General features: G+C 47.7%; 1 protein-coding gene across 5 annotated transcripts in view; it reads left to right on the forward strand.

Annotated features, from left to right (window-relative positions):
* The window catches only part of LOC144729273 (semaphorin-3A-like), a 158,000-nt gene that overhangs the window by 108,068 nt on the left and 33,221 nt on the right, over positions 1-16,711 (forward strand). For all 5 annotated transcript variants that reach the window (XM_078609404.1, XM_078609403.1, XM_078609405.1 and 2 more), the window contains exons 3-4: positions 11,698-11,855; positions 15,846-15,908. In XM_078609404.1, coding sequence (XP_078465530.1) covers positions 11,698-11,855; positions 15,846-15,908 — 221 coding nt within the window. The remainder of the gene's footprint in view (positions 1-11,697; positions 11,856-15,845; positions 15,909-16,711) is intronic.

A 16,711-nucleotide genomic window follows, 5' to 3' on the forward strand; every position in this document is an offset into this window, starting at 1 on the left:
CACGGACACACGCGCACGGACACACGCGCACGGACACACGCGCACGGACACACGCGCACGGACACACGCGCACGGACACACGCGTACGATGTGCGACGTGTACACTCCGGCCTGATGATGAATACAATAATCCTCGGTTTACCACCCCACCTGGGACTGATGATGAATGCAGGCCCCGTGTTAAATAAAATATCGACCGGCGTGCCTCTTACACTCCTGCCATGTCATGATTGCGGTGTGGTGGCAACGATGCTTCACAGGTGGGGGGCTGACTGCCTGTGGGACACCAGATGGCTTTCCCTTGACATGCGAAACATAAGTTCAATTCCCTACTCGTATTACAACGTGCATTATTTTTGTACAATTGAAAAATAATCCTTTAACAATGTTTGGAACAATACTCATGAACAAAACGAATAATGCCCGGTCCTTTGCACATCTCCGGCTGGATGAAAGCATCTCCACATCATAACGATAATGGTGGTTATTTGACCATACTTCACCTCGCTGGTCAGTGTGGGTTGATAAAGGATGGGGGCCCAGGACCATTTCACGTCACTCGCCACGGGTGTTGGTGAGCCACGGTCAGGAATTGAACTCGGGTTGTTGGCTTCATAGCAGCGTGCCAACCACTGCACCACCACTCCACCCGCATTGAATAACATGTCATACTTCGAACAACGTTGTTTTAAACTAGAAAAATAAACCACAAAAATTGTCCCGGGGGCTGAGGAGTGAACCGATATCCTCGGTGTGCGTCAATTGAGGTCCCCCAGTGTCTCACACACACGGCCAGAGCCTCTTCCGACCTACCATAATGCCTATCCACAGTGCTGGATTAAGCTAGTGTGGGGCCTGTAGCATATGTTATAAAGGGGCCCTAAATATAATAAAACACAAATATTAAAACACAAATATTTTACTTGCATAGTAAAGTAATTGTATTTTTTCATTTGCTATACAGCCGGATAATACGACAAATCGCTAATCTTAAACACCCAGTCGTTCATAAAAGTTGAAGGCAGTGTAGTACTATAGTTATAGAGCAAGTGCAGAATCACTGAACCGGAATTGATAGCTTGAAATCATTTAGCGCGGGGCCCTTGAAAGTGCGGGGCCCTAGCGCATTCTACTTTTGCTACGAGGATAATCCGGCACTGCCTATCACACCGTAATGTTTGTCGTAAGTGCGAGACGCTTCTAGACGGTAAATAACGCGTAGTAACACTGCAACGCGCCCTGTTTACTATGAACGTGAAACCAACTGGCTTCTCCCAACCCAAGCATCGTCACCCAGGACGGCATTTGTAGTCGGAGGTCTCACTCGTCCCGCCTGCCAGGTGCAGCAGGGTGATGCAAGGGCCTCCTCTGTGATCCTCCGTGGCGCCGCCGGTGCTTCGTGACCAATCTCAACGGCTCCCCCTTGATTACACAGAGCGAATGCACGGTGGGACACACATCCCGATATAGCAGCACAGAGTTTGTAGTTTGGGCATTGGAGGTGCTGGTTCTGGTTCTGCCTTCCTAACCTGCTTGTCCGTGGGTTTCCCCCCGTGGCCTCTGTGCGCAAACTGCGCGTTTACAAATTCTACAGCGTTCTGAGAATTAATTATCATGATTGATGCCTCATTAATCACCTCCGGTTAGCACGGTTGGCTACGTACGGTGCGAAAAAAGTTCCACATCCACGCATTCATTAATTTGTTAGCCTTTGTGTACGATGTTGATCCTGAATTATTACCAAAATAACGTTGACAGTCACACCTTTGAACTCATCTTGCATAGGGCAAAATTGAAGAGAAATGTTGGGCATGCAATATTTAATGCTCGATACCTCACGGGTGTGGAATTGCGTTATTACTTTAAATTAATGTGGCTACTAAAACCGGCTGAAAAAAATTAAGTTATTCGTCAATGCTCTTAGGTCCAGTTGGCATGATCGAGATCTAGGGCGGGGTGGGGAGGGGGCAATGAGTTCCCCCAGTAATTCCTTCCTATTTCCAGCCCCGAAGATAACGAAATCATCTGTTAATCCCCAACCACCCCAGTTGAGGAGGAAGAGGGGACAAATGAGGGATTGGGGCCCAGACAGGAGCCACCGCCAGCCCATTGGCTGGGGCCTTGTGTCTAAAATCGTCGCGGAAACGCAGCATGGGTGGCGTGTCTCAGCGTGAGCGCGAGCTACGGTCTCGCAAGTGTCCCATGACCAGCAAAAGCACGGGGGTGGCCCTTTTCAAAGCCGTGGATCGAAAGGGGATTTCAATGTCATCTCATATCTCTCACTCGTGGAGATAACGTGAGAGGGATCCGCTGATAATGAGATTTGCAGCGACTTTGATCTTTTGCAGATAAACGGGGATTTGTAGCGTCAGCAGCTGACAGACAGCCAGGGCTCCAGTGAGTCGCTTGCAGTCGCCTGCCATGCTCGGCGGCGAGGCGCGTCGCGCTCAAGTGCAGACCAGCCGGGGTTCAACGCCCAAACACTGCGCAGGCCGCGGGTCACTTTCTAAGACGGTGGATGATCCCAGGACAACTCTGCTAATCTCATACTTTCTCGTGACACCCCCTCCACTTCATTGCAGTTGAGAATAAATAAAACGTGCATTGAGATTGTTTAGATGATTTTGCTGCTATGAATGTCCAAATGATGGGCCACTTTGTTGAGCGTCTGTCATTTGTGGCTAGGTTGCTTCTCAAAAATAAGTCAATAACTCAGTGGGCTTTGCCTGGTAGGATGGGGATGGTTTCGTGTTGTATTCGTTTGTGTTTGGGTGATTTGTTTACCTTTCTTGTCCTTTGCACTACTATCGTGTGTTTGTGCTGTTTGTCGTTGTAACGTTCTTACCCCATGCCCCTACTGGACATCTGTGAAAAAGAGCTTTAGAGCTCATCGGATTCCTCCTGCAGTATAGATAAATATTCTGATTCTGATTGTTGTAATTGTGCATAATATATGAATTCGTATGCTGCATCCTAAAAAAATAGATATAAATATTAATCAGTCCCTTTTATACATCCTCCATCATCTTGTGTTTTCTTATTCACGCGAAAGAGATCAGTTTTTGCCACGGGCTCTCACTTGGTTATAAATTAAGCATCTGACCGACGGATTCTTTGAAAATCTTTGGGGAGCCTTGGAAAACAGAAATAGTGCCGGACAGCTTGCGCCTTTGTGGCCTTTGCGCGTTACAGAATTCATAGACGAGGGGTTGGATGTATTAAATAATGATCGTATATATAATTACGTAAAGTCTGCAAAGAATAATTCCACGCGGTTATTCTCTCTCTCTTCCTCCTTCGTGCTGAGATTGTCATTGAGGCCTGATGCTGTGCTGCCTCCCCATAGCCGTCTCCTCGCCTTTCCTCTGCACATGCATGAATCGTGAACGTGGTGTGTAGCTTTACAAAGCGGTGGAGAAAAATAACGCAATGTTTTGGCATAGGTTTACATTTCACAATTAAAATAGGGTTCATAAGAAATGTCTAAATGCGACCGCATCGCAGGGCAATGCACACACGGGGGAGGGCATGCACATTAAGAGGGACAGTGAAAAAAACAGAACGATTGCAGGGGAATAAGAAACTAAACTAAAACAATTAAATATTTTATTTTATGTTACCAGGTAAATCCCACTGAGCTATATATATTTTTTTTTTCAGAAGCGGCCCGGCCACGAATCATACCTCAAAGAAGTGGCTTATTGTGTGGAAATTTATAACAGCCAAATACTACAAACGCGTGTTTCTAAGTGAAACGATTGACACTCGGGCGGGATTGAAGATACTTTAGGAAGAGAAGTCATTGGCTCGGTAGAAAAGGAAGGGCGTGAGCCAGCCAGCAAGGAAAACTTGTTTTGGTGTAGTATAAGATATGACAGCGTATCCCACATATTTCCGCGGGATACACGTCCAGGGTGGAGGGTGGATGTGGGGACTGCGAGTGACGTCATCACGTAGATGTGTGCGGTGACGTCCCCGCCGGGCACGCGCACGTGACCACGTGCCAGCCATGTATCCAAGCAGGAATATTGCCAGCAAAACCTTTTCCCAATGAATTATGAAAAAAAAAATCAATCACGTTTTTTACCGTGGCTAAATGTCTCAAATTGTAAACAGCACACACACACACGCGTGTGTGTGCATTTTGCAAACAAACATCAGGAGCTCCCTAAAAAATGCATTATGGTCCTTAGGTCACCATCGAAATTGTTCCCCTACCCCCGCACCTCCGATTAGCACGGTTGGCTACGTACGGTGCGAGAGAAGTTCAGCATACGCACGAAATAAATGTGACTGCGACCGGCTAAGAGGCGGGGGGGGGGGTGACGCCTCATCCCTCAGCACTCAGCAAAACGAGCCACGTGTGGCGTTGCAGCGGTTGCGTTGTGGGCCACAGGGGCGGACACGGAGGGGGGGGGGAGTGTGCGATGCGTGCGATTGTGACACTGGGCCCCGTGATCACCACCCAAGTGACTAACCGCGTTTGACAGCAGCGAAATACCGCGCGAGCAGAGTCGCGGGGGGCGGGGTCACTGTGGAATTGCTCCGTCCGCAGATGTTTTAAGGATTAGTTAGCCAGGAGAGAGCGGCATGTTTTTTTGACAGCTCGCCACAAAAAAGGCATTGTTCCTTGAAAATTGATGCCTAGGGGGTCAATGCCCCATCAGATGGATTACAGATTGGCGGGTCTAACCCAGAGAACACAGTGCCCCCCTCATTGGCCACTGTGACTCAAATTAAATCTCTCGTGAACTTTAAAATACATTACCTTATTGCATTTGGCACAAATGTCACGCCTCATCTGGAACGTCTCTGTAATTTGTAACGTGCTGATTACTTAATCCGATTTGTTTTCGTCTTGTAACCGTGCTGGCCCAGGTCACGCTTGCAAGTGATGCGATTCTGGTCTGTCGAGTTCTCACCTCGTTACACAAACTTGACACATATTAAGCAGGTGATTTATTAAAATAACGAAAGCCATGTTTCAGCAGCACGTGGTTTTAAATTGAATCGTGTGGATGAACTGTTGCCTGTGGGCATGCCTTCTGATTACACTGTGTAACAATGTTTTTCGTTCACATAAAGTCAGATAAAAACAACATATGAATTAATATTAACATGTATTTATGCTAACGTAATAAAAAAATACTACAAAAGATTTAGACACCAAGGCGCACTACCACAGTCGGGACTGGCCACAGCGGACTCTGTGGGAAGGAACATTGTCAAGTGGGAGCCACTGGTGGCTGATGCCACCACTGCACATCAAATTGGGCCTTATGAAACAATTTGTCAGAGCTGTAGATAAGGAGTCGGCCGCCTTCAAGTACCTTCAAGACTTCTTCCCTAAGCTGTCTGAGGCAAGGGTCAAAGCCGGTGTCTTCGTTGAACCGCAGATAAAGAAGATCCTCGAGTGCAATGAATTCCCCAAGAAGCTCACTAGTGAGGAGAAAACGGCTTGGAACAGCTTTGTCGCAGTGGTACGTGGCTTCCTGGGCAATCACAAGGTCGAAAACTACGTGGAGCTGGTTGAGACTCCGGTGAAGAACTACGGTACAATGGGCTGTAGGATGTCCCTCAAAGTCCATATCCTTGATGCTCATCTTGATAAATTCAAGGAGAACATGGGAGCGTACTCGGAGGAGCAAGGCGAGCGCTTCCACCAGGGTATACTGGACTTTGAACGCCACTACCAAGGACAGCATAATGAGAACATGATGGGAGACTACATTTGGGGTCTGATTCGTGAAAGTGATTTACAGTATAATCGTAAATCTCGAAAAACTACCCACTTCTAAATCTTTTGTAGTAATTTTTTATTACTTTAGTATAAATACATGTTAATTTTGATTCACATGTTTTTTTCTGACTTTATGTGAACGAAAAGACACAATTTCGGCCGTTTCATCATTGAAAATAGATACATTTCAAAATATCACTGTCCTGGTTACAAACGCAAAGTTTGTGGGGAATAATAGCCATTTCCTATACTTTTTAGGCATAAGCAATTACGAAATAACACTTAATACCCAGGAACAAAGATTGTGTTACATAGTGTAATCATATTCGGTTAGTCACAGATGACATCCTGAAGGGGACTGCTTCGCTTGCATTGTATGTAAATGATAACAATGCAGCAACCAGGAGTGGTAAGAGGATACTCTCACATTTAACTACTGGCTCCTCAGTACAGACGCAATGACTACACAATGGAAGTTTGCCTGCAAGTGAACAATACTGCAGCCATCTGGAAATCTACCCCCGGAAGTTTCTCTACAGACATTGCACAATACGCTATTCAAGATTAAAGGTCCGAGTAGTTGTGCGTTGCACTGCGCTTTACTTTCTAGGAGCCTAAATCCATTCGTTTGACTTGCGAATTGCATATATGCTGGGTCATTTAAAATTGTTATGGGAGAATTCTGTCTGACAAAATGTGAAATTGTATATCGTGAGTAAGTAACATCCATAATTCATAGGTATATTTGCATATAACGCTTTGGGATATGTTTGTATGTGAAATTTAAGACGTGAAAGTAGGTAAAAAATATTGATAATGTTTTGCTTATCCAAGGTTCACTGAGTTTCAGCACTATTTTAGCAGCATGTAAGTCACCTGGCACCTAGGTAGGCTGGAAAAATGCCACGGTGGCGAGATGTTAACTACCTCATCTGGTATACGGGAGGACGTGGGTTCTATACCGACCTTGATGCCTGCTGTATATTTGGAGTTTGCGTGTCTCTCTCCGTGGTCGCGTGGATTTTTCTCTGGGTCCGCCGGTTTTTCAACGTGCATTTAAAGTAATTGGCTGCTATACATTTCCACATCATAAACCACTTCGTTGAGCTCTCATTTGTGATAGCGAGGTCGCTTCTGAAAAAGAGCTATGCAGCTCAGTGGGCCTTACCTGGTAAAACAAAATATATGGAGAGTTTAGTTTAGACTTGTTCAAGCATCAATGGTCTGAGTAGATGGTCACCTTGTTATTTGTATAGACCAGTTGGCTGATGGTGACTCATGATTTCACGTAATGCACGTTGTTGTAATTGCCGTATAAACCAATTTACGAGGCTTATTTTGTTTTGGACACATTCCAAGTTTTGCACCATATACTTTCTGGTGAACGTGTGACTCTGTCATCACTAATCGGGCGAACATAACGCCTCTTTTCAAAGGCGAGTTTTATTTTCGGAATGCCACGATTTGCACTCACTGCCTCTGTTCGGAAGAGCTGTTTGGTGCGTGCAAAACGAGGATATAATAACAAAAAAATACTTTACCAAAAAACGTGGGCCGTGCTCAAACGATGTGAAGGCAGTTCAGTGCGGCACAGGTAAACACACCGCAGGTAAACACACCACAGCGCTGCAACACACAAAGGGGGTGGGAATCCTGTCGTACCGTGAGGTCTTGTTTTCATGATGCATATGACAAACACAAATCCGAACCGCCAATGTAAAAGTTCCAGGTCACGTGACCAGTGTTGAGTTTTTCGCGGGCGGTCGAACTGGTTCTGGGTGCTGGGGCGGTGGACGAGGAGCCGCGCGGGCCGCCCGCGTCCCCCTCGTTGGGGGGGCTCTCGCGCAGGCAGCAGGCCAATCGGTGGACGGCGCCAGCGCACGGAGGAGCAATGGCGGAGGAGCAATGCCGGGAGAGCTAAGCCTGCACGATTGTTCTCGCGCATGAAGTAAAACTAAACTGAAAACAAAGCAATGTTTTTTTAACCAGGCAAGGCCCACTGAACTATGTAGCTCTTTTCAGAAGCGACCTGGCCACAAATGAGAGCTCAACGAAGTGGCTTATCATGTGGAAATGTAAAGCAGCCAAATACTCTGAACGCGTGTTGTTGATGCTAAATGTGGAGGGGAAACCCGAAGGACAGAAAGCAAAATCCTCACGACCACGGGGAGTGATACATGCAAACTCCCAATATACAGCAGGCGTCAGGGTCGGGATCGAACACACAACCTCCTGCATACCAGGCGAGGTAATTAACATCTCATAGCCACCCATGGTGCCGAAGTAGTTTGTAAACATTAAGTTGTGTTATTTTAAATAAAGCACGAGTAAAATATAACATTTGAAGCATTCGCATGGAACAGATGTGTTCAGAACCAATTTTGCAGGCTTGCAGTACAGAATAAATTATAATGAATGTTATTATCTTGTGGTTGGTCTCGGATTTACAAATGGCTCCCCTTCCCTTCTCTCACCACATTGTGGGGGTAGCGAAATAATTGAGGAACACTGAAGGATAATTGAGGCTCTGAAGCGTGTGGTCATGGATAAGGGAGAGGATACAAGGTGAGACGTCAACTGGTATTACGGCTGGTATTAAATTGGATTATTACATTGGAAAGTACAAAATATATATTTGGTAATAAAAAATAAAATACCTCAACTCTACTTTAAAATACTGTATATATCTTAAATAGAGATAACGGCCATACGATTTAGGAAATGAATCAATAAAGTTGGAATGTTGTTGATTTGTTTAGTACTCACATATAAGCATATTTCTAACGGTATCGTGGAAACGACAATACCATTGCTTTATTGCAGTATGTTCTCATGGGGGGTTATTTTATTCATTGTTCATATTATTAATGCGGCGGTGTAGGCGCAGTGGTTTGCGCACAGCGCGGCCAATTCCCGGCCACTGCCAAAGGGACATCTGAGCCGGTCCTGGGCCATCCGTTCTCCAACCCGCGCTGATCGGCGTCGGTGAAGCAAAGTCAAACGACCCCACGCCTCGCAGCGAGGGCCTTCGTCCCAGCAGCGAGCGATACGCTATTAAAGGTCGTGGATATCTGCTCGTCTCTTAAAATCACGACAATCTCCGAACCATTTCTAGTTTTTATTTTAAACATGCTCGACGTTCGTACACCGCTGGGATCGTCTTTTCACGTTCAGTTTAGAAACATTTCAAACACCCTCACACTGGAGTGAGCTTGGAAGCTAATTACCCATCCCAAATTGTTTTCCCCTTTTGGGAAGTTACCCCCCCCCCCTCCGTTTTTTAAATCCCTTTTTGTTTATTTAGCCGCGCCGCTAATCCCCGCGGCTCGCCATGCGTGTAAATGTACCCCGCGATTCCCAGGGGGGGTAGAGAGAGAACGCTCCGGGCTGCGCTAGGGGTTCACACAAAGACAAAGATCCCCCGTGTAGCCATATTGTTTGGGGCAAGTGCTGTTAGCGAGTAGCACCTATGAGGGCCGCCACTGTGGCACACGAGGGGATGGGTGGCCAGAACCACGCCCCGTCGTTCCATTTGAGGCTGAGTCGACCTAGGGGAGGCCCAGGACCAAATAATCGTCACTGGTGTTGGCCGTGAGCGGGAATCGAACTCGGGTCGCCGGGTTTGCAGCGACACTGAGCGCTCACCATTACGCCACCGCTCCCTGCAGGGACTGGAGGAGGGGTTCACACACACCCACAGACACACAACAACAACCGCCATTCGCCACAGACACACAACAACAACAACCGCCATTCGCCACTAAGACACACAACAACAACAACCGCCATTCGCCACTAAGACACACAACAACAACAACCGCCATTCGCCACTAAGTGGCGGTGACGTCACCACGACGCTTGTGCCAGGCCATGTGCACCTTGAGGCCACGTGAAGTGTCGAACGCCCGCTGGCAGGAGGTCAAGGGGCAGACCCAGGTGCCACGGGTCGACTGACCGAGATGACCGAGATGACTGGCTGATGCACCACCTGTGCCCCCTACTGTACCAACTTGCTGTGCTTTAGCCACCCGGCGCTCCGCTCGTTGTTGTGAGCGTCGCTCCTCCGCCCTCCGTTGTTGTTGGAGGGCGACTGCCTCCAATTGCCCAGTAGCGTCCTTCATGAGCCTCCTCCACAGAGGCCGATCTTGACACCGCTGGTACCAGTCATCGGCAAGTCCACTCAGCTCCACGTCCTCTTGTACCACATCACTCCATCTCTTGTCTAGCTCGTGCCGCGTCCGTTTAGCCCCCTCGATCCGGCCGAACAAAAGCTGTTTAGGCATGCGGTAGCTGGGCATGCGGGCTACATGACCCAGCCAACGCAGCCTTGCCTGCCGGAGGAGCTCACCGATGGGACTTTGCCCAGATCTTTCAAGGATTTGTGAGCTCATCACACAATCCAGCCTGGTTAAACCCAGGATGGATCGTAGGCAGGCCAGCCTAACACACACACAGACACACACATACACACACATACAGACACACACACACGGACACACACAGAGACACACACACAGACACACGCACATACACACACAGACACACACAGGCACACACACAGACACACACACACAGACACACACACGCACAGACACACGCACAAACACACACACGCACAGACACACACAGACACACGCACGCGCTGTGTTACCTGGCGGTGCGTTCACCGTCTGGCGACACTGCCACCTGCGCGCGTCTGAGTGCGGCCCCGCGTCTCCATTTACCTGTCACTCCCCGCCAGCGGGAATGCGCCGTGCATGCGCAGCTGGGAGGATGTGCCCCAGCCCCTCCTGCTGCCCCCGCAGCCCAAACGTGGCGCTGATGTAATGATGCTCTTTGGAAGAGAGAATTTCGGGCGTTTTTTTAGGAATGACGTGGGAATGCAAGGCGAGGGTCACGAATGTCACACAATTCTCCGTGCATGGCTGAGCTTGCTCGCTGGGGTGTTTGGGGGGGGGGGATAACAACAACTCATCCACACACCAACGTAATGTTAAGTAAAAGAGAATGAATTTGTAAAAATACTTACTTCACATGCCATCTTTGCGTCACTGGCAATTGACAATTCAGTGCGTGCAATGCTCAATAGTGTGGGGTGGTAATACTGGTAGGAACCCACTGGTTCCACTAGCCCACAGGGGATTATTGTGTCCGTCCGTCCGTCGTGCAGGGAGGGGCTGGGTGGGGAGGGTGGGGAGGGGCTGGGTGGGGAGGGGAGGGTGGGGAGGGGCTGGGTGGGGAGGGTGGGGAGGGCCTGGGTGGGGCTGGGTAGGGTGTGGGAGGGGCTGGTCACCCGTGGTGCCCTTATAAAACTCAACGTTTAACCTACTCACGCCGGCTTGTGCCCGCCCTCATAGTCGGGCATATTTGCGGAATACACCATGCCGCCGTTGACCCTGGCCATTGACCGAGCAACCCAACGTTCCTACGAGCTCCCTCCGCAGGAATGTGTTTATGCCAGTCAACACATGACGTCACAACACGTGCGCCACTCCACCCCCGGCCACGTGGTCTCAAACGGCATCGTGCGACGTCACTTTTGTCAGCAGGAAAAACACGTTCAGTTATTACGGAGTGTAAGTTATAGTTTGTAATCACTGAAAGTGTAAGTTATAGTAAAAAAGACATCTGAAAAATAGGTCTGACATTGGGCTTCAAACTCAGTAAATCCCCAACATGTTCAAACAAAAACCCATCCCTTTGTTGTGTTTCGCGATCCGCAATATAATTATCTGTGCAGTATCAATTGACCCCACCTGTGTTCTGTATTCGTAATGCTGCACCTCCGATTGCGTATTTTTTTTTGCACCTCCAAATACGCGCAGTTGGCTAAGTACGGTGCGAACGAAGTTCAACACGCACATCTACGTGGCGGTCAAGCTGCTTGCTTTTATCGAGCCGCCGATGTATAACGTTCCCCCCACACCTCTTGTTTGCTCCACCCCGCCCCGACCCAGACTTGCAGGCCTCCAACAGCTCTGTGACCCTGCGTGACCTCAACTCAAGTGACCACCGCACTCTACTGCTGGATGAGGAACGGGGCCGCTTGTTTGTGGGTGGCCAGGATGTCCTGTACTCCCTGGCCCTTGACAACATCACACGTGGACACACGAAGGTGGGTGCACAAACCTGCTGATTGGGCGATCGAACGAGGAGGCATCATATCCAGGCGTGAAACCGCAATTTCTGCCCAACCTCTTGAATACTCGTGGCAAAATTAGATGTGTCTCTCTACGCACTCTTTGGCGAAAAGCAAGTTTCTTAATCCCCCCCCCGCCTCTACCCACTGAGCCGTTTAAATGGGGACATCGCATAGTTCGTCGATTGGAAGGGTATTGTGTGGTGGGGTAAAGTGTGGGTGGGTATCCTGTCCTCTTCCATGATGTCAAGTTGTTGTTCTCTCTTACTGGTTATGCATTGCTTTGTTTTTTTGCAATTACAGCAACCCGTGTAATTTTAAAAATAGGGTTAATTACAAAACATATTTTACAAGCGGCAAGAGAGGAAGACATGACACGTTGGTGATGAATGCCCTCACGGGGATATTTTCGTTGAACGTTATATATAAACCGTAGTGTTACAAATCCAGCATACACATTTTAAATAGCATCCCACGATAAGCCCTGTTTGGGTCGGCTTGTTAAACATGGCAGAGAAAATGGCACCCAAGGTCCTGTCAACGTGCCACTAATTGGCTGCCCGTTGACATATGTCATGGCCTTAATAATAGCCGATTGGCCCCAAGAGGGCTGTCATGCGTGGTGATTGTGCTCGGCGTTTCAGGGAACGTGAAATCAAAGCCGCTGCTGGCAGAGTGCAGCCACCAGAGGCGTCTCCGATGGGGGAGACAACGCGCCCGGCGCTCAATGTGGCAAACGAGAGGTTTATAAATACACGTCGCATTGTGAATGCTGCAGTGCAGCAAAGTCAGAAACAAATACTACAAACTTTTAAAGAATATATATTGTTTTGCCAGAGCTGTGTAGCTCTTTCTTTCAGAAGCGACCTGGCCACAAATGAGAGCTCAACAAAGTGGCTTATCATGTTGAAATTTACAGCAGCCAAATACTCTAAACGCACGTTGATTCTAAATGTTGAGGGTAAAACCGGAGGACTCGGAGAAAAATCTACGTGACCACGGGGAGAGAGATATGCAAACTCCAAATATGCTGGCGTTAGGGTCGGGATAGCACCCACGACCTCCTGCATACCAGGCGAGGTAGTTAACATCTCGCCACCGCGGCGCCCCAATATGCTTAGTTATAAAATACATACTTCTTAAGGTGACCGTAGTTCTTTTGAGTTGTAAAATAAGTATAAATACATGACACGAAGGTGGGAAATATTGAAAGTAGCTGGAGTATGTAAGCAAGCGGGAAATGCATGAGTCAAGTGGACGCTTTGTGCATATACTGCCCAGCTCTATGTTGAATTATTTCGCACCATACGGTGCCAAGCGTGCTAAGTGTGATAGTGAACATATCACTCCGCCATGCGTGTTAGCTGTGGCCAGGGTAACTGGGTACAAGGTGCAGTGCACTAACCACACCAGATTACACTCACTGGTTTATAAATAGACGTTTTCCACCCTCCATGTATCTATCGATAGTTCAATGCGAACGTGCAATTTTATCGAGGGACTGTGTGTTGTCTTGGTGTGGTCTGGGACTCTTTTTGTTTTGCTGCCTTGCCCAAGATTACATTTGGTGTTGAAATATCGGCATGAATTGATGTACTTATGCAATTTATACTTGTACATTAATATTTAGTGACTTGCTTAGCGTTCCTATACTTTGCACTCATATTGGTGTTTGTATTGTTTGCTGTTGTAACTTTCGACGGGACATTTGTGAAAAAGAGCTTCATAGCTCATGGGATGTTTGCAGTTTAAATAAAGATTCTGATGCTTTGCTCTTAATGTTGAAGTACCAATGCAATAATATTTGTCACCGCAAGTAAATCCAATCCTGCTGAATCCCATTAAATTATTCACATTTAAATTAGTCTTATATAAATATAGGAGAGAATACCACTCGGTTCACGACTGGAACTAGTTTTGTTTCTCCTCACCATTAAAACCCCACAATGGTGTGCAGTGCGTGCCAGGTCAAGTCGTTTCAGGTGCACAACCAAATGCAGGGCTGCACCGTCGCATCGTACAAGTGCACAGCAGAATTCCCGCACCCTCCCTCCCTCTTAGGGCTATCACACTCATTACACACAGAGTGCTTGCCACAAATGAACCACAATACCTTGCTGATCTCGTCAAGGAGTGTACGCCATCACACAAACTGCGGTCATCTTCGCAGGAGCAGCAGCTTCTGGCTCGCCATCGAACCGCATCGTGCGATTCCAGATGCGCCCCTGCGGCCGTCTGGAACGCTCTTACTTCCGATATTAGGAAGCCACTGGAGCTGTGCACTTTTAAATCATCCAGATTGAAAACTCATTTCCTGAGAACTGATTTTGTGTTTAGTTTGTCCTTCCCCCACACCTCCGATTGACATGGCTGGCTACGTACGGTGCGAAAGAAGTTCAACACACATCGGGTTAGAGTGACCCGGGCGTCCACGTCCGTGAGTGGATGATTGAGAACGTCCTTCCCGCAGCTTGACAAACAGGTTTTTACGTGAGCACCGCCAACAGACGAGAACTTCCCCGTTGGGCAGAGGAACATTTTGGCACATACAAAAAAAATTAAACAACTTTTAAGTAGTTGACTGCAGTCATGGGTGTTGATATCTGCACAGCACATCAGCTGTTCAAACACTGATACTGTATATATATATTTTGAAAGGAACATGGCGGTTGCTGAGATTTGCAACCTCCTGGCGCTCGATGATGGTCCACGGATGCAGAAATCACAACCGAGGTTTCTTCGAGTGACCTCTGGTCTACACAACCGGGGGCAGAACTTTCCCATCCGCCCGACCGAAGAGTGCAAATGTCATGAAATGGGAGGACAGCTAGACACGTTCTCACTGCTCTCATGTTTGAGCCAAATCAAGTGCGGAAACACAGGCGATTGGCTAGATTCAGTCCTAAGAAGTTGCAACGGCACCAGGTCGGTGTGCGTGGCCTCTGAGCTGCCCAGACCACCACTAAGTTAATTATCTGGGGATGTGCGATCGCTTGACGATGTGCCGTTCACCCCCAGCCGAGTGCATGCGAAGGTGGCGTCACCAATGCCGTGGTGTCCGATCGTTCTCAGATGATTATTTTTCTCCACCCACAATCAGTTTATGTGCGCGCGGTGTTTCATGTCACGGTGGCGCTTTGTAAATTCACCCTGTTCATATTTGCGTTGCTATTGCCCTTGAAAAGCACCCGTCTGAGTCTATTTACACTCCGCTTTAAATCAAGGATTTGATTGTTGTTTTGACACGAGCAAAATGATGGGAAATTTTGAGAAGAGAAGCCTTTGATGTGTGTTTTGTACAACGCGGATGTGGTTGTATTCATCTCGACCGCTCTGGCAAGCCTCCGTGGCTCACGGTACCTTACGATCCGTGTCAGGACTATACCAGCGTCGTCGCAGTATTGGGTTCGAATCTGGTCTCAACATTGGTGTCCAGGTACATCGGGGTGATCATTTCAACATTATCATTGACTATCAGAAAATAAATGAAACTGCATATTTGGTTTTTCATTCAATTTACATTATCTCGGCATTTAGACTTTGCATGTCTCTCTCCCCGTGGTCGCGTGGGATTTTTCTCCCAGTCCTCCACATTTACAATCAACGCACGTTTCGAGTATTTGTCTGCCATGAATGTCCACGTGATAAGCCACTTCGTTGAGCTATCATTTGTGGCCAGGTTGCTTCTGAAGATGAGCTACGTAGCTCAGTGGGCCTTATTAACTGGTAAAATAGATATTGTAAAATAAAATATTGCATGTTTAATATCACGTGTTCCAATGGGCTTCAAATCCAAAATAATGACTTCTCCCACTTGGACAAACTTCAAAAACAAAAGCAATGCACGTTTCATTGGGTTCACAGTTTGCATTATTTTCGCATCACTGTCGCTGATGTTTACCAGCGTGTGGAGGCTTCTTGTAAGAGACTACAACGGGTATCTTTCCCATTCTATTTTTGCTTCAGATTTCTTGGCCGGCGTCGGATGAGAAGATGCTGGAATGCCAGCTGGCTGGGAAGGACGTGACGGTACGGAGAGCCCACACAATAACCCGCAAAGCACACACCATGCTGTACCTCATCGTTAGTCGCTGGTGAGACAAATACAAAATAGGTGCCTGCCATACCCTGTTAGTGCGATTTTCATTTCAGAGTTTGCTTAAAACTGTTATTAATAATATTCTCCCGACTCTAAAGCAGAACCCGTTGAAGAAAGTGCCCATCGAAGTACATCAATGCTCAAACGAGCGTTGGGAATTACTCCATCCCCCTGGAGGTCCCTGAGACACCGAGACAAATGTGACACTGTAGCAGTGGTGTGCACGTGTGTCAGATTTGGAGCCTGATTATCCGGCCCCCACCACGGGCAGTGCCTGGTGGGATCGTTCTGGCAGTATCTTCCAGGCCTCCACAGACCACACTGGAGGGTTCCATTCGTTTTTCTCTCAGCGCAGTGAGCATCATTTTGCTCACGCACTGAACGAACTGTGTTGTCTTGAAAGTCTCTACCGCCGAAACTTTCTGCAACACCACAACGTGGCCAAATGTTTACCCTTATCCTGGAATATATCCGTGTGCAAACCAACAGGAATGTCATGTAGCTGCTCACCCCGAGCTCTCATTACCCTGATCATGCTTGTCTTTGTGCTGTATGCCTTTTGGCATCCTCTGGTCTAACACCTTTTGAGACGAGGCTCCAAAGAAAGCTGTCTCTGGTGTGGACCAATCATTTTCAAAGACAATGCATATATTATCAGAGGAGGTTTTTTTTTGCATTCTGACCACAAGTATTGTGGTTAATGCAGACATGATTCCTTGTAAAGGATTTCAGT

This window comes from Lampetra planeri, chromosome 32, assembly GCF_965212315.1.
Source record: "Lampetra planeri chromosome 32, kcLamPlan1.2.h2, whole genome shotgun sequence".
Lineage (NCBI taxonomy): Eukaryota > Metazoa > Chordata > Hyperoartia > Petromyzontiformes > Petromyzontidae > Lampetra > Lampetra planeri.